This window comes from Pelodiscus sinensis, chromosome 6, assembly GCF_052426305.1.
Source record: "Pelodiscus sinensis isolate ZL-2025 chromosome 6, ASM5242630v1, whole genome shotgun sequence".
NCBI lineage: Eukaryota > Metazoa > Chordata > Testudines > Trionychidae > Pelodiscus > Pelodiscus sinensis.
This window is the reverse complement of record NC_143057.1, coordinates 73006115-73029385: the sequence shown is the minus strand read 5'-3', so window position 1 is coordinate 73029385 and position 23271 is coordinate 73006115. Positions and strand designations below refer to the sequence as shown.

At 39.0% G+C, this 23271-nt stretch overlaps 1 protein-coding gene across 9 annotated transcripts in view; it reads right to left on the bottom strand.

Annotated features, from left to right (window-relative positions):
- Nucleotides 1-23271, bottom strand: part of KIAA0825 (KIAA0825 ortholog) — a 386099-nt gene that overhangs the window by 286519 nt on the left and 76309 nt on the right. For all 9 annotated transcript variants that reach the window (XM_075932132.2, XM_075932137.2, XM_075932129.2 and 6 more), the window contains 2 exons: nt 12824-12992; nt 8678-9353 (listed from right to left, as the gene is read on the bottom strand). In XM_075932132.2, coding sequence (XP_075788247.2) covers nt 8678-9353; nt 12824-12992 — 845 coding nt within the window. The remainder of the gene's footprint in view (nt 1-8677; nt 9354-12823; nt 12993-23271) is intronic.

Sequence of the window (23271 nt, the reverse complement as noted above, 5' to 3'; positions counted from 1 at the left end):
CATTCTTCCTTGGGCCATTTGGCTCTCATTCTCTTACCTCTACTCTATCTCCTTGTCACTATTCACAATTGTCAATTTTAGGAACGTAGACCTTCTTATATTCTAAGAACTCTTCCACTGGAAAAACTCAATGAAAGGTTGTTACATTGTTTTGAGATTTTAAATGGAAATTTATACTGTTTCAAATATTTTGAAAGGTGTTTTTTTCATTTAAAAACAAGCAATGTGATTTGCTTTTCAACTAATATATTACAAATGTAGATGAAGTATTTTTTTTTATTAAACATACAGATGTAAATTGATATACAATGAACAAACATGTTATTTTCCAAATTCATCATACTCTAATTGATAGCTGAAAAGGTCAGGAACCATCCAGTTCCACCAGCTACTTCTGTTTTCCAGCACTGCCCACTGTCCCTCAGTGTATTCCAGACCAGCTCCTCAACTATAGCCCCATCTCAGGAAACTCATGGAAGCAGGTTGGGCAGCAGAAAGTAGGGGACAAACAGAAGTGGCCAGAGGACATAGAGGTAAGCAAGACTGTCTGAAAGTAAAAGGATAAGTGAGTCAGGCTCAGGAAACTGCAGGGCTGAAGAGTTAGGCAGTGAGGTGGGAGCTCAGAGTGTAAATGGAAATGATACATGGCAGAGTATTTGGGAAGAACACAATATTGCTATATCTGTGTCAGACATTAACACATCCAAATTTGAATCACCATGACAATGATGCAGAACTAAAGGACTAAGCAGGGCTGTAGGTATCATGGGTAAAAGTGGCTATGATGGTTACAGTCAGTGAACCAATAGGGTAATGAAATTGCATTAGGGTTTGAGTAGGGCTATGAGGGACAAGAAGGAAAAGCAGACTTCATGAAAGAAGAATCCTGCAGTGCCTGGGGAAGTTGAGCCGGATGAGATATCTTATGTGATAATGGAGAGTCAAGGGCATGCACCACGGCACTGGCTCATAGGGTATGTCTACACTGCATCCATAGCTCGAAATAGCTTATTTCATATTTTGGCAGTGTCTTCACAACACCAAATTTAGAAATAACCCACTATTCCAAAGCATCCCTTATTTTTTGTGGAATGAGGTTTATAGGGATGTCAGAATAGCAAGCCCACTATATTTCAAAATAATAGGCTTGCTGTTAAGACACGGGATAGCTATTTCAGGATACGTCTGGTATCTCAAAATAGCACTGCAGTGTAGACATAACCATAGAGACTTAGCCACCAGTTGCATTGCTGCCTCAGCATCTTCACTGTACCAAATATGGGCATCATGGGGAGCCTCTAGGACATGGAGGGCAGTGGTATGCAGAAATTCAGTTCTCCTCAACCAGAGGCCCTTGGCTCACTACCATACTTTTAAGTTCTGCTACCTTTATATAGTCCCACTCCCTCCCTTGTGACAAGCGCCTCCACAAAGTACACTTCTCTTTCAGCTCTCAGTCCCAATGCAGACACCCAATTACTATGTTACACTCAGACTAGGGATGTTAAATTGCGAGTAATTTACTAATTGAATAGTCGATGCATTTTGCATTGACTGTTCGATTAGTCAATAGAGCGCGTCCACCTTTGAAGTGTAGCAACAGCCGTAGAGCTGTTGCTACTCTTCAAAGGCGAAAGCGCTGAGTAGAGCCCGGGGTCAGCTGGGGACTCCCCTGCTGACCCTGGGCTCTATGCAGCGCTGTTGCTTTGAAATGCTGCAGGGAGCCCAGAGTCAGGCTCCTCCCAGCATTTCAAAGTGGCAGCACCATGTGGGGCCTGGGATTAGCTGGGGACTCCCCTGCTACTCCTGAGCTCCCTGTCACGCTGCTGCTTTGAAACGCCGTGGGGAGCCTGCTGTCAGGCTCCTTGTGGCGTTACAAAGTGGTAGCACCATGTGGAGCCCAGGATCAGGATCCTCATGGCATTTTAAAGCGGCAGCACTGCGTGAAGCCTGGGATCAGTTGGGGACTCCCGCACTGACCTGGGGCTCCCTGAGGAGCTGCCACTTTGAAACGCTGTGGGCAGCCCAGCATCAGGGTTCTCTTGGTGTTTCAAAGCGGCAACCATGCATGGAGCTCGGGGTCAGTGGGGGAGTCCCCAGCTGATACCAGGCTCAACGCGGTGCTGCCGCTTTGAAACGGTGCATGCAGCCTGAGGACACCCCAGCTGTCCCTAGGCTACATGCGGCATTTCAAAGTGGCAGCGCCACACGGAGCCCAGAGTTTGGCCCCAGGCTCCATGCAGAGCTGCTGCTTTGAAGTAGCCTCTTTTCTTCTCCTCCCTTTGCTGCCTCTTTCTGTTAGAGGTTGCGGGGGGGGGGGGGGGGGGGAAGTGACCAGTCGACTCGACTGTCTGATAAGCATTTGCATTTGCTTATCGGATAGTCGACTAGTCCTTCACATCCCTAACTCGGACATAAATCTTTACTCCAACTCACATTCAAAAAAACAATAAATACTTTACATGAATACAAGTACATAACCATATGCTTTGTAAATACAGAAAACATCAAACTAGCGAGCTCAGATTTCAAGTTTGCATTTGAAGGTGATTTAAAGAAAATGAATATGTGAAATGCTGTTAGTTATATGTTGAAAGTGCAAGAGAGTTTTTTGCAAAGGAGAGGTGTTTATAAGTACCTTTGGGCTAAAGCATATGAATTAATGTTACTTTGAGTGTGTTGACAAGAAATGCACTGGAGAAACCTTAATAGATTTTTTGAGAGGCTCCACTCTATAATCAGATTTTTAAGAAGTGGGCCTCATCACACTGTGGCTGTCTAACAGGCCTTCTCCATCTCCTGCTGGTGGCATCTGCATCCTAACACTCCTCACCCAAGAGCCACTCAGACGAGGAGACCAAGAAGGGTGAGGAGAAAATACTGATCACTCAGGAACCAGCAGACCTATGAAAATGGATTGCCTGTAGTTGTTTGGGGGCAGAGTTAGGTGAGAAAGGGACAGAGAAGGAATGTTTCAGCGCTAACCCAGACAAGAGCCTTGCTCTAACTTTTAGAACTAACTAGCCTGCATTTTGAAGGTTTTTTTCTCCCCCTCTTTGTTTATACAACACAGACAGTTGAGTCCTGAGTTGTTATTTTGTTACTTAATTGTTTAGAAATTGATGCCAAGTTATGGGACTGGCTGCCTTGCCCCAAGCAAGAAGCCGAACCTTTTAGAATATGGTGGGGAGCACCTACAGCACCGCTAGTGGAGCATCCCTGCCTCTTCCATATTGATTTTGATCCACATATTGTCACTGACTCACATTTAATAAAGTGAATTCTAATTAAGAATTTTAAAGTTATTAATTATCTAAGCATTCAAAATTTGACTTGTAAGTATGGTAAAAGCCACTAAATTGCTGTTTCTGTAGAGGATGCTGTTCTTTTGGCAAGCCTATTGGTAAATGAAGAATTAAAAAAGTAGGAACTTCACACACTTTCAAATAGTGTATTTTAGAAAAATAAATGTTAAATTTCAGCATTAGAATAATCGTAATAATAATTTTCAAAAAAGAAAATTAAACAATTTTTATATAAGCAAATCAAAGAAATTACACACTTTTAGGAAAATTTAAACATGTAATATGTAAGGTTTTTGTTTAATTTAATATTTTTGAAGTTTCTTCGATTAAAAGCAAATAATTTATAGGAGTACTTATTTCTTCATCCAAAAGGCTAAAGACTATGATGGATTGGTAAAGCCTGATTTAACTAACTTAACATTTTTTTGTAAATAAATGAATTGGGAAAAAGATCCAAAAGGTAAAAAATATGATCCACATTTAATAGACTTACTGCAATTAATTTTTGAAAACTATCACTTTAGAAATCTAGTTAGTAAGTGAGGGAAAGGGCAGATAAAGCAGGGGAACAGGACTGAGTAAGAAGTCAAAATGTCCTATCATAAATTACACTTCTCTGCATTAGATACTAAAATATACCAGGAAACATAATATTTGACTTTACTATATTTTAAAATAGTTTAACTTCTACAACATTTTAAAAAGCATATTTTAATACTAAAAGATTGAAACAGCATTGTTATAAAACTCAAATATAAAGAATTTATTATTGATGCTTTTACTAGTTCATCTTTCTGAATTTTCTTTGATTAAATAATAATAAATATTTTTTAAAAAATCTTTTAATGTTAATTTCAAAGTAATATTTCTGAAAGCAAGTTGAAGTTTCTTTAGGGACAAGATCACATTGTCTTAAAAGCCCACAAATCTGAATGCAGCCTGAGCACTAGGGGCTTGATCCTGCACCATTCAAGTCAATGGGAATTTTGCCAGTGATTTCAATGGAAACAGGATCAAGCCATAATACAGCTGCACCTACTTTCCCTAGACAGGGAGACCAGACGTCCCAACCCCCAAAAGAATGCTTCATTTCAATTCCCGCTCTTCCAGCACTTCTCTTCAATCACACTCTCCTTCTACATGAATAATGGGGGAAGAAAAGTCCATTACAATATTCTGCAGACAACTGATGCAACAGAGTATGACAGCAAAACTGATAAACCATTATTTCACAAATAAATTGTTATATATGAAATATTTGAAAGCTTTATAAATCTTTTAAAGCTTGTTATAGTTTGCCCTTATTTTCCAGACAGAAGTAGTCCATCTATATTAAATTTTGTAAGGTGCTAGTACAGTTTCATTATTTTCCTTTTTTCCTTTTTTTTTCACTCCTATACAGTAGGATCAATTACTATAGTTGCTATCAAAATCACATTTCCCTCAGGGTGCACTTAGTAAATAAAAACAACAGTCCCAATCGAATATCCTAGATTAAATTATCCTGATGGCTTGAAATGTGCTGGTTTGGAGGTTCCCAGAGGGCAGAGGCAGCTTGCATCAAAAACATAGGAAGCACATTGGCAGAACTGTCACTCAGCTTAGAAAGCAGTGAATTTTCTCTCTCCCCCCTCTCCCATGCCTCCCTCCATTCTTAGTGACTGTGGTCTTTCCATGTCAAAATGAAGGTCATTGCCAAGGCAACCTGGTACAGCTGTACAGTACTTGACATACGGATAAATGGTCAATTTTACTCCCAGTGTCAGTGGTGACAGAATGATGTCCTAGGCCCTAATCAAGATTTAAATATGAGCTCTCATTAGTATAGTCCACTTAGAAACTAAGGGCTCATCTACACTTCTAGTAATTTAACAAAAAAGCTATTCTAGAACAAGAGGGTTTTGCACAATGGTTTTGCCGGAATTGAGGCACATGTTCTGCAACCAGCTGATGCCTTTCTTGCAATCTTTGGCAGTCAGGGAGCCATTGCCATACATGAGTATTGTTCACCTGGCTGAAAATGATTTGTGAGTTTGTAAGTTGGTTGACTTGATCATTAGAAAAAAAGAGAGATTTGGGGCAAATCCAGGATCTTATCTTAGGAGTGATTATAAATTGACCTGAAATGCGGCAACAGAGGGTATGTTGGAAATCATCAGGGCTATATGGGTTGACAAGGAGCGAAGGCATATGAATCAGGAGATGCCTAAATTTGTATGTGAAAAAATTACCCATACAAAAATCATCCATCAGAAAATATTACAAAGTACTTCATGGACAATGGGCTACATACCTAACCAAGAAGGGAGAAGACATATTTTTGGCCAAATTTCAAAAGTGAATTTGTAACTTTCTGGGAACTCATCTAGTAATGAAGCAAAGGTAACCAAGACAATTGTTGCTGTTTTGTGGTAGGTGTCCAGTGAAAGAACTCATTCTATAAGGGGTACAATTTTCTGATAAACTAGCAACAAGTGAAGCTGGGGGAAGCTGAGGAAGTGGGTTTGGGACTTCTAAATTTGAAAGAACAGGAAGACAACCCCCCTTTCCAGCGCCTTCAAAGCCTCATACAAGGGAAAGAGGTGGAATATGAAAGCGTGTTGTCTTCTTCAAATACATGGAAAACAATTAAGAAAAGAATGGACCTGCACTGTGTGGTTTATTGCAGTGTTTCTCAAAGTGGGCCGTGGGTTCACTCTGAGAATGCTGTTAATGGAATGCTCAGGTTTGTTTACTTAACAGCTCCGAGGTCACGGCTGCGGAGCATCACGACTCCCATTGGCTGCAGTTCACAAGGGGAGGGAATTGGGTTTATTTAGTCTGCAGAAGAGAATAGTGAGGGGGGATAGCAGCCTTCAACTTCCTGAAGGGAAGTGCCAAAGAGGATGGAGAGAGGCTGTTCTCAGAAGTGATGGATGACGGAACAAGGAGCAATTGTCTCAAGTTACAGTGGGGGAGGTCTAGGTTGAATATTGGGAGAAACTATTTCACTAGGAGGGGGGTGAAGTACTGGAATGGACCAAGCCCTGGCTGGGATGATTTAGTTGAGATTGGCTCTGCTTTGGGCAGGGGGCTGGACTCGATGACCTCGTGGGACTCTTCCAGCCCCAGGATTCTATGATTCTATGACCCAGGCCACTGTTTCCCGCGGCTCCCTTGGCCGCAAACTGTGAACTGCAGCCAATGGGAGCTGTGAGGCTCCGTGACTGCAGAGCTGTTAAGTAAACAAACCAGAATGACCCATTAGCAGCTTTTTCAAAGTGGCCCTGGGGTATTTTCCATATGAGTTAATAATGCCTCACTCATATTCCATGCATGGGAGAGCAACAGAAATGATTAGTACTCTAGAAAATATGATTTATGAAGGAAGACTAGAAAAATTGTGTTTATTTTGTTTGGAAAAGAAAAGATTGAGTGAGACATCTTAACAAGAGGACGATAAATTGTTCTTCTTAACCCCTGAGGACACAACAAGAAATAAGGGGCTTAAATTGCAGCAAAGGAGATTTAGCTTAGACATTTTCAAATACTTACTAACAGTAAGGGCAGCTAAGCATGAAACAAATTACCTAGGGAAGTTGTGCAATCTCCATAACTGGTGATTTTTAAGAACTAGCTAGACAAACAACTCTAAGGTATGGTCCAGTCAGTATTTAGTCCTGCCTCAGTACAGAAGGCTGTACCAGATAACCTACTGAGGTTCCTTTCAGTTCTGCATCTACGATTTCATGTTCCAGACAAACTGCTGTTATAGAATGCTGGTGAATCATATTATTTTCTACAAGCTTGATGTCTAACTAATGAACTTGCAGACAATGCACAGTATAGACCATGATGTAGTATACAGAATGGCAACGTCTACACTGGCCCCTTTTCCGGAAGGGGCATGTAAATTTCACCAGTCGTCGTAGGGAAATCCGCGGGGGATTTAAATATCCCCCGCGGCATTTAAATAAAAATGTCCGCCGCTTTTTTCCGGCTTTTAAAAAAGCCGGAAAAGAGCGTCTACACTGGCCCCGATCCTCCGGAAAAAGTGCCCTTTTCCGGAGGGTCTTATTCCTACTTTGAAGTAGGAATAAGACCCTCCGGAAAAGGGCACTTTTTCCGGAGGATCGGGGCCAGTCTAGACGCTCTTTTCCGGCTTTTTTAAAAGCCGGAAAAAAGCGGCGGACATTTTTATTTAAATGCCGCGGGGGATATTTAAATCCCCCGCGGATTTCCCTACGACGACTGGTGAAATTTACATGCCCCTTCCGGAAAAGGGGCCAGTGTAGACGTAGCCAATAAGATTATGAACATGACAACCTGTAGGAATAAATGCAATCATGCACACATGCAGCAGATTCATTTTATGGGGCTGAGGTGCTGGCAATTTCCAATATTGTGTTCATTCAAGCTACACAGCAGGGCTTGAATATGGACCCATGAACCTTATTTGTAGGACCTAAAATATAGGTTATTTAATTAACAGCAAATGAACAGTAAATAATAAAAACAGACATTTCTTTCAGTGAATTTTCTTGAAAATAGAATTACATTTAAAAGCCTCTAATGGTGACCTCTAATGGTGCCATAGAAATAGAGTAGGCAGCTTAGGGAATCACCAGGGGCATGAACATTAAGGCGACTCAAAAACTGTGCATGGTATGCCTGTACACAGCTCCTTTACCAATTACATAGAAAGGGTTTTCATTTTATATATTTCCTTTTTTAAAAACCTTGAGTACTCCCTTTGAGAATAAGGTTATCAGATTCACTAACAGTGAAACAAGTATATAAAGTACCAAATGCCAACAGTGGGATCCTCTTTGCTGTTGTACGTTGCTTTTGAAAAACATGAAATTACCAGTTATAAATATGGTAACTTTTACCAATTTAAAAAGCATTGAAAACTGCACAGTAAACCTTTCAGACCAGTTATGTGGGTTTGCATGTCAACTATTTTTAAATGTATTGCATCTGTGTTGCTGCAGTCTAATTTTTTAATTTTTATTTCAGTCCATTCAAAGTAACTCTGGGGAATAGAATGGTTCTTTTACTCTTTTCAGATTCCATACTGTAATTTGTAATCTCATATCTACTAACACAATCTATTGACATTATCATGTTAGTTTTTTAAATATTCTAACAGGAAAGTATTATTTGATAATATATTGCCCTTTTGTACATATGACTGTAAAATAATGTTCCGTTTAAAAATTTTGGGGTCACATTTCTGATGTTTTCAATAATAGAGCTACAAGAATACTGTTAATTAGAATTGGTAATTTCATACATATTTCATAAGAAATAATCAAACAAAAGAGAGAAAATAGGAACACAAACAAGGTATACAAAAATCAAACCAAAATGAACATAAAAATGCCACTAACCCAAAGCATGAACTGTTCTTCTATGCTTCTTTGAAATCTTGCTTGTCTTAATTATATGTAGCGCATTTTCTTTGAACTGCAGTTCACAAAGTCTTTCAAGAAGAATTGTTATTTCTTCTGTGATGGTATCCAGATAAGCTTCATTAATAAACATCAGTGTTGAGGAAGGATCTATAGTACCACTTAGTATATACAAATCCTCTTTTATCATTGTGCATAGTGTAGGTATTGAACTTTGGTAACCATGCACCACCTTATCAAAGTTTGTTTCACCACAGCTAGATAGAACACAGTTCTGCAGAAGCTCAGAAACCAATTTATTCTGTATGTTTTGGTACTTAGTTAGAACTTCTGATTCTGGATATAGAAACAAAAGTTGCTGTATGCATTGAGTTTTAAACTGTATTTGATGTTTTAAAGTAACAGTATTTGTTTCATGAGGACTCTGAAGTGTATTTACTAAGAATCGTCGAAGGTGTAATCTCACATCATCCCAAACAGATTTGATGTTCATAGATGAATCATCCTCAATGGCATGAAGGGAAGCTCTGGATGTTAATTCAAAAGATGTTCCACTTGGAGTACATGGAAATGAGACTCCACACTGACTGGAGAGATCCAGAAGAAAGTGAAGTATCATTTCTTCTTGGTTTTGTTCATTCCTCAGCAAGCTTTGCTAATAATGGTAAATTATATAGTATTTAGAGATGTTGCATGAATAAACTGTTTACAAAATTAACTTTGTGTTAAAGATGCAAATTATTTTTAATTACAAACTACAAAATGATCATTTCTTTCTAATTAACTTGATTTCTCCAAGTCCCTGCATGTTAGCCCAGGCACAGAGTATGAATTCTCTTACCAATAAGGAGCTATAGGATAAAAAGTACAGTTTTTTTTCTGATGTCACTTTCTGTATAAAATGGCTATCTGGCTGATTTTGTTCAATTAAATATTCCCAAAGCAATGACAATTATAAATAACTACAATATATACAGGAAAACTTTCAAAAATGCAAACTTAATTTCATAAATACAATAAGATGATGTCTATGCGGACATAAAAGGTTTTAAAGTAACCAAACCAACAGGTAGGAACATACATTAACTTTTCTCCTCTATACCTTTCTAAATAGTATTAATTTTAAAGGCATAGGATAGATACTAGAAAAAACAAAGACTGATGAATCATACCCCATAGGAGCTGCCTACCATTGGCAGACACTGTAATACAAAATCTGCAGCAACACGTAGCATGGAAGAACATCCATAGTATCACTGGCAGAAATTTTTTCACTTAAGTACTTTTTGACAAAAAAATGGCTTTTCACAGAAAATGTTCATGTTACAGTGAAACCTTTGTTATCTGGCACTCTATTAACCAGAAAACTTTGTTAAGTTGCATTGCCCCCAGCCACAATACTGTCACATCTTCAGGCACACAGGCCTGCTTGGTTTATCACGATTGGCTTAACAATTTTTTTATTTAAGAAGTACTAATCATCTTTAACTCAAAATAGAAATGTGAGATCAATTGCCTCACACTACAAAACCTGAGTTTTACTATTATTGTCCATTGGTTTTTCCTAGGTTAATGGGGATCCTCAGATAACTGGAATTTTTAGATAACCAGAACGCCCTAATCCCAAAGTGTGACGGATAACACAGGTTTTACTGTAATAGAAATTTTCAAAGGAAAAAATTATTTTGTCTATGTAATTAGAGAACAAATAATTTTTCACATAAATATTTTCATAGTACAACTAGGCAGTTCTCCCAGCATCAGCTCTTCCAATTTCATGGAGCCAGCCCCTAGTTTGTGGTCTGTCCAACTTCATGAGGAGTAAAATTCAGAATATGTCAGCAAAACATATTTTATCAGAAAATGCTGAAAAAAATATTCCTGAAAGGGGTCAGTTTCGATGAATTTCCCATTTTGAAAAAAATAATGTTGAAGTTGTTAAAATGTCCTGTTTTGGCATTTCCTAAATGGAAAAATATCAATGTTGGGGGGATCAAAATGAAATTTTACTTCAAATGTAAGTTAATTTATAATAAAAAAGTAAAAAGGAAGACATTTTGACCCGATCAAATTTATCTGAGGGATTTTCAGTTCACAAACATTCTGAGATGTTGATGTTTTGGATGGCAAAAATATTAGAAATCTTTAGGAATTCTCCTGAGATAGGAGAAAAATTCTTTTCTACCCAGCTCTGCTCTAAAAAGCTACATCACCACTGTGAACCTATTTCGAGACACCTGCAGTATCCCAAAATAGCTATCCCGCATCTTAACAGTGTGCCCTTTATTTCAAAATATAATGGGCTCTCTATTCTCATGTCCCCATAAACCTTGTTCCACGAGGAGGAAGGGGCATTTCGGAATAGTGGGTTATTTCAAAATTGACTCAAAATAAGCTACACAATTTGCACAGCTCAAATTGCATAGCTTATTTTGAGCTACAGGTGCAGTGTAAATGCACATGTGCGTGTGTGTGTGTAAAACAAAAGCTCTGTCCTAAGTTAGATAATACTGATTAAAAAAAGGATAGACTGAAGAAAAACTAAAAAAAATGACCAGGTAACATAACTTCTCATCTGATGAAGAAGAGAAAACAAAGGAATAGTACAAATCAGCCAACCATATGCATTTATAAAGTGAATGGCATCACAATAATGTTTGTTTTTTCCTCTCTTCCTCTTACTTCTTGCATGATGATTTATATGCACTCTCCAGACTGACAGTAAGGGTATGTCTACACTTCAACAACTCAGGCCCCTCCAATGCATTATACACAATCTACAACCCATCTTGGAAAATGATCCCTCGCTCTCAGAGGCCTTAGGAGAAAAACCTATTCTTGCTTACAGACAACTTCCTAAACTGAAACACATTCTTTCTGATAACCATGCCACAACCACATCACAAACCTCCAGGAACTCGGCCCTACAATCAAAAAAGATGCCAACTCTGTCCACATATCTACACTGACGAATTCATCACTGGAGCAAACAACATAAGCCACAACATCAAAGGGTCATTTGACTGTACATCTAGTAATTTGATCTATGCCATCAAATGCCAATAATGCCCCTCTGCTAAATATATTGGACAAACTGGACGGTCTCTGTGGGAAAGAATCAATGGACACAAATCGGGTATATATAAAAGGAACACACAAAAGTCAACTGGAGAACATTTCTGCTTGCCTAACCATACTCTGACAGACCTGCAGGTGGCGGTCTTCACACAAGCCAGCTCTTCAAGCCAAATCCACAAGGAAAGCTTTGAATTACAGTACATCCACAAATTCAATTCACATGCTAATGGACTCAATCGATATATGGGCTGATGGGGACTCTACCACTGAAGGTACTAACAGCTTTCTGAGCGGTAACCTTCTTGTCTCAGCAATCTATTTATTAACTTTGATCTTTATCAGCTTAGGTTTAAGTACCCATTCTCCAGATACTTAATAATGCCTTGTTCCCCCCCAACCCTTCCTCCCTTTTTCCTTTCTCTTCCCCTCTCCTATTTATTTATATCCCCTACTCATAACTTCAGTCATCTGAAGAAGTGGGCTGTGCCCACAAATGCTCATGATACCATCTACATGTTTTGTTAGTCTATAAAGTGCTACCAGACCAGTTGTTGTTTTTTTCTGTCAAGCTGGAGGACTTCTTACTCCGACTCCTGTAATCCTTATTGTATGAGGAGTAAGGGAAGTCGGAGGAAGAGTGCTCTATTTCAAAATAAGTGCTATGTAGATGCTCCCAATTTCAAAATAAGCTAGACAATTGATGTAGCTCAATTTGCGAAGCTTATTTTGAGTTAAGCCCTGCTGTGTAGATGCACCCCAAGTTCCAAACTGCTCTATCTGATTCAGACCAGGGACTTGAACCTGAGTCTCTCATGCATTCCAAGTGAATGCCCTGAGCACTGGGCTAGAGTATTAGTCTCTCTTGTTATTATTTAGACCAAAAGGGGAGAGTAAGAGAAACAGAGATATTTACTCTATTCAAATTATGGTTTATATTCACTCTTGTGAAACTACAAAAGAATAAGTACAAAATATACTACATAAATAGCAGAAAAATAAAAATAAATATTTTAGATAATATATAAAAAACCTGCAGATTTTTTTTACCAAGGTTTTAAGAAATTCAATCAATTCTCCTTGAGGCGTAGAATACGGTTTGAGGGAACTGAAACAGCAGTTATTCAGCCAATGAAGGCAGTCAGTTGTGTTTTGTAACAGCTCATCAGTACAAGTCTCATTTACTTCTGACTGTAGATCCTTAAGGCATTGTTCCATGCTAAAAACAAAAACAAAAAAACAAGCATTCAAACTTTTATTCTAATATTTAAAGATGAAAGGTTTTTATATAGCATATCTTTTCAAGAAAGGAAAATACTTTAAATGTGTATAACATTATAATATAACATATCTGATATAAGGCTTATAAGTATTAAGTCTAATTCTAAAGAACTAACATTTCTTAAAGGAGTGGGACTAGATCTACAGTAAATTTTCTTAGGACCAGAGAAAACCAACCTTACTCGAAATAAATTTCACTTTGATCCTCAAATATTCCTATATTTTCCAGTAAGGACTACTTGCAAAGTAAGGCATTACTCAACATAAAACTGACTTTATTTGGCCCTTCTAGTTAAATGGATAAAAAATATAAGTAGAATCAACTACTGAATTCACAGCTAAATGTGTCATTCTTCTTCAGCAATCAGCAGCTGTTTTATAACATATTTACTGTAGTAGGGATAAGCAAAAGCTTATCGAATAGTCGACACACTAGTCGACTGGTCACTTCCCCCCCTTTGATGCCTCTATCAGAAAGAGGCAGCAAGGGGTGGAAGAATAGGGGATGCTGGGGAGCCAGCTTAAAAGCTGGTTCTCCCTAGCTCCAGGAGAGGGGGTAGGGATGCAGCAGCAGCATTCCATCTTTGAAATGTACAAAAGCCCCAGTTTCAAAGATTGAAACACCATGTGGAACCTGGGACCAGCTGTCTCTGGGCTCCATGCGGGCACTTCTGCTTTGAAATGTACATTGACTGAAACGCCGTATGGTGTCCGGGGCCAACAGGAGTCTTAAGTTCAATGCGGCACTTCAATCTTTGAAATGCACAAGAGCCCTTACTGGAGCTCTTCTGCATTTCAAAGTGAAAGCGCCACATGGAGCCCAGACTCAGCGGGGGACTCACCACTGGTCCCAGGCTCCATGTGGCATTTCAGTCTTTGAAATGCACAAGAGCCCGTAGGTGGGGCTCTTGTACGTTTCAAAGACAGAACACCGCATGGTTCTTCTGCCTTTGAAATGTAGCAACAGTCAGGCAGGCTCCTGCTATATTTCAAAGAAGAAGCACCTTCATCAACTAACTGAATAGCTGATGGAAATTCCATTGACTATTCGAATAGTTGATTAATCTAATTTTAACATCCCTATACTGTAGCAGTTACTTACAAACCACTGATATTTCACTGAAAAACTTAAAAATAACATTTCTCCTGGTAAAGCAAATATTTTCTTTCCCTTGTCCTCACTAGAATATTTGAATGAAAAATTAAATATTTGTTCATTAGAAGCTGATCTACATCTGTTCCTTATTCTTACCTAAAATCATAACCTTTTTTATTATATCAGAAGTGCTTGGAGTAGAAATCATTAGCATTTCAGGTTGGGAGAAAAATAGCAGGAACAAAAACAAACTTTCCATTTCCATGAAAACATCCTCAAAACCAGAAAAAGGAGAAAAAGCAAGAAAAATGTCTCAGAAATAACCGTGTTTAGACAGCCATTTCCTAAATCAAATACTTTTCAAGATTTCCCTTGGTGTCTATTATTCTATAATAAGAAAATATTAAACATCACTTAGATTTTGGTCTTACAAAAGCAGAACCAGCAGCGATGTGGATCAGTGATATTGAGTGAACTAACCTTGTTGGTATTCCAGTCAGCACCGTAACTATATTCCCTTAATGAGATGGGGGTACATCCATGTTTATCCTTGTCTACTCTACTGGTATGGATCCCAAGATCTGTTTTATCAGAATCAGCCATGATTTTGATTATATAAATATTCTCAGTTTGTATTATCTATAGATGATTCTGTTTATTTTGTTTATTTATTTCAAGTTAATTTATTGCTGGTAAAGGATGCAAATGTAAATTTAATCCTCTATTTCTTGTGGCTTTTCTACTGTTGGTTCATGCAGTAGCTAGTTAAACCTGCATGTAACTGAAGCTGGGAGTGTCCCTGCCTATGTAAATGCTAGTGAAAGTGTAAGACAAAGAGTGGTTTAGAGCTCCTCACAGCAGCACAGTGAAAGAGAAAGCCCAGGCTGGCTAGCTAGAGGGTTCCATGGTATACCCTCAGTTTCAAATGTGGCACCCCAGGAGAAACCTGTTACACCCCACTACATGAAAGCAAGAAAACCTAGTCCAAATTTTCAGTTTGTTCTAAATGGCATAAAAAAATCAGAATGTACTAACTTAGGCTGAGTTAGAGGTGATCTAGAAATCACGGGTGTCATTGCTGTAACTCACTCAGGGATCATGTTTTTATCTTTAAGTTTTGCTTGGAAAATGTGTTTACTTTTTTAATGGATCTTTTCATCTTACATTTAGCAAATATTTAAATTTCCCTTCTTCACTTATTATGCATCATATCCAACCTTGTTTCATCTCATGCATTGCCTTAGTTGATCAGCATCAGCTGGGCTGCCAGTGAGAGGGGTATCATGGCAACAGCAGCAGATGGAACCCTGGGCCCTTTAAATCACCATCAGAGCCCCACGCAGTGTGGTCCAGGTGGCATTGAGGGCTGACTGGGGAATGCTAACCCCTAGCTCTGCTTCTTTCATGGAGGCCCCACCTCTGCTGGAGGCCCTGCAGCGAAGCCCCACCCCACATTGCCTAGAGCCCAGCAAAGTCTTTTGACAACTATGGGCAACTGTGATAGCACGAATGTCATCTCACAGCTCTGGGAATTGGGTTTGTTAATGTGTATTTATTTTTTCATTGTATTTTGGGGTAGGATGGAAAATGACACATGAAATAGCAAAAAGAGTGATAGATACACAGTAACTAGACATTTGTAGTTTCTTTTAAAAATAATAGCAAAATTTATTTCCTCAAAAGATTTCTGGAACCCAGGTGATACAAATTATCAATATATCTTCTACAGACTGAACCGCTCTAATTGGGTACTCTCTGGTCTGGCATGATTTTAGTTAGCTGGATGTCCACTTATCATAGTTGTGGTCAAGCTTCCTTCAGTCCCTAAAGTTTGCTTACAGTTAGGCTCCCGTGTTCTCTGCTGTTATTTAGCTCCAATTCACCCCTAAATGTTTTCTAAGAGCCAAGTAAGCAGAGAAAATATTGACCTGCCATCTGGAAATTTCTCTTGTTCAGCACTGGTCAGGTCCAGAGGGTGCCGGACTAATGAGGTTCAAGCTGTACAATAGGTTAAATTTGGAACTTCTTCTATTTGTCCCTTTAAAATAATTCAAATCAATAATTATATCAGACTGAATAAAAAAAGAAGTCCATTGCAAACAGGGAGAGCGAAAGATTACATTAATTGTTGAGATACTGTCAAATTTTGGAGGAAATAAAAATATATTAGGCAAAATATGTTCCTATGTTTCAGAAAAAATCCTCAGGTCATTTAAAAATCACAACATTTTAAATGTGTCCTTTTACAACAGTTTACTCTTACACACTATATTAGTAGCAGCTCTGTATTAAAGATTGTGAGAAAGTGTATTGTAATATATTTAAAAACACGAAGTGAACAGTTCAGAATATCTACTCTATTCTATGAAGATGCCAAGTTTTAAACTGCATCACCATAAGAAACCAAACTCACTGACAACACCCAATTCAAAATTATATGCAAGCCCCTTTAAAATGAATCATGTGTGGGTGGTCTATAAAATACACTACATAAAAAGGTGAAGTAAAGGTCTTTTCAAGAAAACTCTGAGTATGAGCAACTTTAAAATTAAGTGCACTGAAACAAATATCTTCTGAGCATCAAAGGGCCTTTTCATGAGTGCAAAGGACTTCCATGAAAAATAATACTTCTTTAACTGTGGCCCACTCAATTTCCTGATGGGATAACTCCATCCATGAATAGCCATTCTGAACACAATAAAAGATTGACATGTATCTTTTCAACTTGTGCGAACTGTTCTCAGGACTCTGAAATACAATGCCCTGTCCATACACCTTAGCTCCTGGGACACTATATCAAATACTTTTATTTATGAGCCTGATGTGTCCCATTTAATGAAACCTAACAGATTACAGCATTGTGAATTGTAAAGACTCAGGTGTTGTTAGACTACCTAAATCAATTTCAATTAGGTTAAATCAGCTTTCAGACTAATCTCTGACATCTGAATCAGGGCAGTAGCCGATGAACTACAAACCATTAATAGGCTAAAGCCTTCCCAGGACCAGATATTTTAGCAATTTGTCCTAACACTGATAACGGGATTAGTCAGACAAATTTCAGTGGACCTCCGTGCAAGGAACAAATAATAGTTCAGTTCAATTTATTTGATCTTTTTATCCCAATAAACTAAACATATTTTTTTGTCTAAAACTGTACTTTTTACACTGGATAAAAACTTTTGCATATTGTTTAATTCATATCATGCTGTAGTAAAGCAGTATCTCAGTATTACTTTCCCCTCCTGTTCTTTACAAGGTTGTATAAGACACTTTATACTATTAGTACTCGTTCATTTATAGCTCTTTAATCCACTGTAGAATTATATCACTCAATAAAATATTTAGGAATTAGGTGATGAATAAACAACTTTAAACGTTCTATGCCCATTTTTATACTATAGAAAGAGCTAAACTTAAATATGTAATGCTTTTTTCAAATGATCAAAGTAAACAGGCTGTCAGGCTTACAACTATTCTGATAAAAATGTAAATAAAAGCTAGCCTCTTATACTAAATCTTATTCCAGGAATGAGGACCTGTAGCTTTGTCTGTCCTATCACTGAGCAGCCTATAAGCACAGAACTCCACTTGCTTGATCGAGGCGGTCAGATGGCTAGCTCTTAAACCCAGCAGCTGCCGAGTACCAGCGGCTGTTCATTGCATATGGATTGGCTGTCTCCCTGTGGTTACTTCATTCAAAGCCTTTCTTCAACTCAGACCCTCTCTGTATTCACCTTTCTTCCAGCCTGCTCCTGCCTTCCCTGGCTCCAAGTAATACAGTTTTAACTCTCTGCTCCAATTTCTGTGTGTGGCATTTGGACTCTGACTATGATTCTTACCCTCAACCACTTCTGGTTCTCCCTTCCCTCTGGCAATTGCATTCCAGCCCTGGGCCCTGACTCTGCCTAGAGCCTTGGTTCTGTCATTTGAATGCTAACTCCTATTTTCACCATTAAGCCTGACTCCTTTTCTGACCACTAAGCAAGACTGCCTGCAACCCTGTCTCCTGACATTTATTTCAGTCTAGAAGAAAAACAAGTTTCTGATTTCCAGTGTCTTAATAAGGGGATCTACTTCTCAATCTTCTAAAAATATAAAATCATTAAACAAAATTTGTATTAACTATGATGCAAAAATATCATTTTATAAGTTAATAGAAGTCATATAATAGGAAGTACTGAATTTAAAAAGGAAACTTTTTATTAATCATTTAATTCTTTTTCCACTAAAAACAAAGTTATAACTGTAATTAATTGATTAATATAGACTGTTTTAGTGCAGTGTATTAATTATACTATACTAAAATGCAATTATAGCTTACACATATCCCAGTCCTCCAAAGACTTTGGCACATATTTTACTTTATAAATATTCCTGTGTTTCTGTTAGTAATCCCACTGATTGGGGTTGAAGGGCTAGAGCCTCTAAACTTTTAATCAAGCAAACAGTCCTCACTTCTGTGAGTAATCTCAGGGTACGTCTAGACTACACGTTTCTTTCGAAAGAGATCATCTAGACAACCACAAATTTGTCAAAAAAGTGATCCGCTTTTTCAAAAGAGAGCACCCAGGTAATCTTAATGTGCTCTTTCGAAAAAGGGTGTTCTTCCTCGTAAAATGAGGTTTACTGCTGTCAAAAAAAACCCACCGCGTTATTTTGATTTAATTTAGAAAGAACGCGACAGCAGTCTAGGTGCAGGTGAAGTTTTTTAGAAAAAGGCCACTTTTTTCGAAAAAACCCTGTAGTCTAGACATAGCCTCAGTGCCTCCAGGAGAGTAAGGATTATTTACAATCCAAAAGGTCACTAGAGTGGGCCTTTATTCTATTCTTTTATATGCGTCTACTGTTGCTTAACAAAACAAAAACACAATAAACCCTGAGGGCAAAACTTTCAAATGCACCTACATGAGGCAGGCCCCTAAATCCTATTTCCTTTTAACAGGATTTAGATGCCTAAGTCACCTAAGTGCTATTGCAAATGTTATCTCAGAACCTGTTCAAATGAACATAGAAAACAGTAGCTGAATTACCAAATAATTAAAGAATGGACTGAAATATGAAAATAAAAAAGAAATATAAACTTTAGTTTAGCAAATAATCTCAAAGTTCAACTGACAAGAATGTTTTTATAGTGGAAAAATAAAACATATTTGAAAATCACATTACTTAGTTCCTTATTCTGAAACTAGTACCAGCATTATTTTAACATTTCTGATGAAGGAGAATAGTAGAGAGAGAGTAACTAGGGCTGTGTCCAGACTCCATGCCTCCGTCGACGGAGGCATGTAGATTAGCCACATCGGAAGAGGGAAATGAAGCCGCGATTAAAATAATCGCGGCTTCATTTAAATTTAAATGGCTGCCCCGATCTGCCGATCAGCTGTTTGTCGGCAGATCGGGAGAGTCTGGACGCGATGCCCCGACAAAGAAGCCTTTCTTCATCGACACAGGTAAACCTGGTTTCACGAGGCTTACCTGTGTCGATGAAGAAAGGCTTCTTTGTCGGGGCATCGCGTCCAGACTCTCCCGATCTGCCGACAAACAGCTGATCGGCAGATCGGGGCAGCCATTTAAATTTAAATGAAGCCGCGATTATTTTAATCGCGGCTTCATTTCCCTCTTCCGAGCTGGCTAATCTACATGCCTCCGTCGACGGAGGCATGGAGTCTGGACACAGCCTTAGTGGCAAAAAGAGAAAGCAAGGATTGCAAATCTTTACGCTAACAACTTTGCCACCAGCTTGTTCTGGTCAAGGAGTTCCAGTGCCTGCATGTGTGCCTTAATCTGAAAACTCAGACTGAGACTTCCTAAATCACTCAATGTTAAATCAACACACTCATTGGAGTAACTTAATCGTATTGAAGGATGATTTTTAAAATAAAGGTGTCACTTCTTGACAGCAGTGGAGATTTATGTCATGTTTAGCTGTAACGTCAGTCCCAGGAAGGAACTGCCAAGGCAAGCTTCACCATACTGATATATCTCATCCTGACCTGGAGAAATCAATCCTAAAAGTAATAGTTCAGTTTCTATATCCAATGCACTATTTCCTATGAGTACGAAATAGTCATTACTGAGGCTGAATTCTGTGATGTGAATGCCTGACCATTACATTCTGAACCTATTCCACAGGCATAAAACAGCAGTCAGATTAGAAGGATTAGTGCCAACATAACTATAGTCTGTTTGTAGTATCCTAAATAGAGGAGAGTTATCACAGAATTGTCTCCTCCAGCTGGCAATTACACCCCAGCTGCAAGTGTAGACATACCCTAAAGTGCCATGAGTGCCTAAGATTCTTTAGACCTCTGTTTCTCAAAGTAGGCTGCACGCCCTTCTGGGTAAGCCACTGGTGGGCCTGCACCACTTTAGATAAAGTGTCCATAGCCATGGAGCCATGCAGCTACCACTGGATGTGGTTTCCCATTTCCAACCAAGGGGAGCTGCAGGAATAGTGGAGGGTATTTTAAAAACCATGATCAAACGACTTCATTGTGAGGCTTCGGTGGTCAGACTAATAAGGGTTTGTGTCAGTATGTGCTCTGCATCTCTGGATGCCTTCAAAAATATATCAGCAACTCCAACCACCCTCTAACTTCCACCACACAGTTACTTTTTGCAGGGTGACTCTAATGCCCTCCCTGACTCTCAATGGCCCCCAAAATTATCTGCTCTGTAGTTTGCATCAATCTTGCACAACACTTACAGAAACTAAATTCACTGCCCCTTTTAAAGAGACAGTACGCAGTAGCTTACTACTTTGACACTCATTTTAACCAATGCCCAGAACTGATTTATTTTCAAAGTAAAACTAGTTTATTAAATAATAAGTCATATAAATCCATCATGGCTCAACAGATAGTTTGGCCTGGACTCTTCTCAGTCTGCTGAGTTCCTTTTTCTCCTTGTGTAAAGGGTGTCAAAATGGCTTTCCTCTCATTTCCTTATATCTTCCTAAAGTTCATTGACCTTGCTTTGATGGGAAAAAAAGCTTCCTGGGAGTTTAGTTTCCCATCCCCAATTAAGATTAAGAGGCTGTCTTGCCTCACTTACTCTCTTGATGGTTTTATTTATCGTATAAGTATATGTACCCAAATGAAAGTAATGGGTAGCAGGTTTAAAACTAATAAAAGAAAGGTCTTCTTCACACAGCGCACAGTCAACCTGTGGAACTCCTTGCCAGAGGAGGCTGTGAAGGCTAAGACTATAACAGTTTAAAAAAGATCTAGATAAATTCATGGAGGTTAGGTCCATAAAAGGCTATTAGCCAAGGGGTAGGAATGGTGTCCCTGGTCTCTGTCTGAGAAAGGCTGGAGATGGATGGCACAAGACAAATCGCTTGATCACTGTTTTCGATCCACCCCCTCTAGGGCACCTGGTACTGGCCACTGTCAGCAGACAGGATACTGGACTAGATGGACCTTTGGTCTGACCCAGTACGGCCATTCTTATGTTCTTATTGTCTTATGATTAGATACTAAGAGGATTGATATTAGAAAAAAGTTTTTCAATTTGAAATTACTGATGTAAATATGACCCAGATGAATAATGGTGTCAGCCGACGGTCAGGGCAGTGAGTCCCTTATGACCGGCTGAAGTTCTTTTAAATTGTGCTTGGTTCTGTTACAGCAACTGAAGGAGTCAGGTTAAAGCTTAAACAGTTACTATTTATTGTTACAGGGTAAACTTAGTTGTTAAATGCTACTACTGTGTTACAGGTAACACAGACACTACAAAGGACAGGACAGAAATTACACTAATAAGTCACTTACAGGTACCATGAAACCCTTTGGTTCTCTGAGCTCTTATTAAATGCATGCAAAATAGACACATCGCAGGTATATATTCTCACCCCTGCGTTCCAGACTTGGCGTGGCCAGGGTCTTTCTCTCAATCCCTCGGGAAGAAGTAGGGCGAGGTTGGGCGTCCCACAGACCTCGGGAGACAATCAATACCTGCCAGCAGGTATAGATGATTAGAGCTCAAATGGGGTGGGCTGCTGAACCTCTTTTATACCCCTTGGGTCATGTAGGCTTCTTCCTGGTCTCAAGTGGCCAATTAGGAAAAATGGCTTTGAATGCCAAGTTTCCCACGAAGGGTGCAAAGCATAATTCACACCTGGGAAAATGCAGACAATGGGCACCTCTGGTATGTGATGGGCGAAGATTCCTCTCCTGGGACAGTGCAGGCGTGTCAATTACTGGTACTAGCCATCAGGGCGACGGGAGGCCCCGGGTGGTCAGCTAGCCCATTTACTGTCTGGTTTCTGTTTATGGTAGAGTCAGGGGCAGGCAGCACACCTGCGTTCCTAGGGCATCAAAGGCTGACTGCCTTTCTCTTGCTCTCTGGGGGGGGGGGGGGAAACAAGATGGGGTTCGTGTCTGGCTACAAATGGCTAAACTCATAACTAGCTGTTAGAGAGAGGCAAGGTGGGTGAACCTGTTCCATCTTTATGTTGCTGTGACACTGGGAGAGCCTTTCCTAGACTTGAAGAAGAGTCTGTGTGGCTCTAAAGCTTGTCTCTCTCACTAATAGATATTACCTCATCCAGCCTCTCCAATATCCTGGGATTGACCATATTATTTGCAAGACATTGAGTGTTTGGTGGCTACTATGAAATTAGCTGGTGGTCTTAGGCCAGTTTATAAGGAATCAGTGCACACATTCCAAAGAGCACTGCTCTTTGTAGCCATAATATATAGACTGAATGGGAATAAAAGTGAATTAAAAAACTTTGGCTCAATGATGATCCTTTCTTATAAACTAGAAGCACATTAATTAAGGCTAGCAGGTAAGGAATATTCCTCCTGTTTTTGTTAAATAGAGGACGATAATATTCTAATATTTTTTCAAAAGCATTAATGTCACAAGAAGTATAATATTGGAATAGTAGATGACCACGTAATAATACAGAAAATTAGAGATGACTTTTCTCTTTGGTTCAAGTTACCAATATCAACATATTACCACCTTTCCCATTCATTCAGTGTGCCAGGACTAGAAGATTGTGAAAACGGTTTCCCCAAATCTCTGAACACAGTTACTTGAGATTTTTTCATCAAGATGCAAGGTCTTTGTTAAAAGTGCCCTAAAATAACAAGGATATGATTATTTTTCC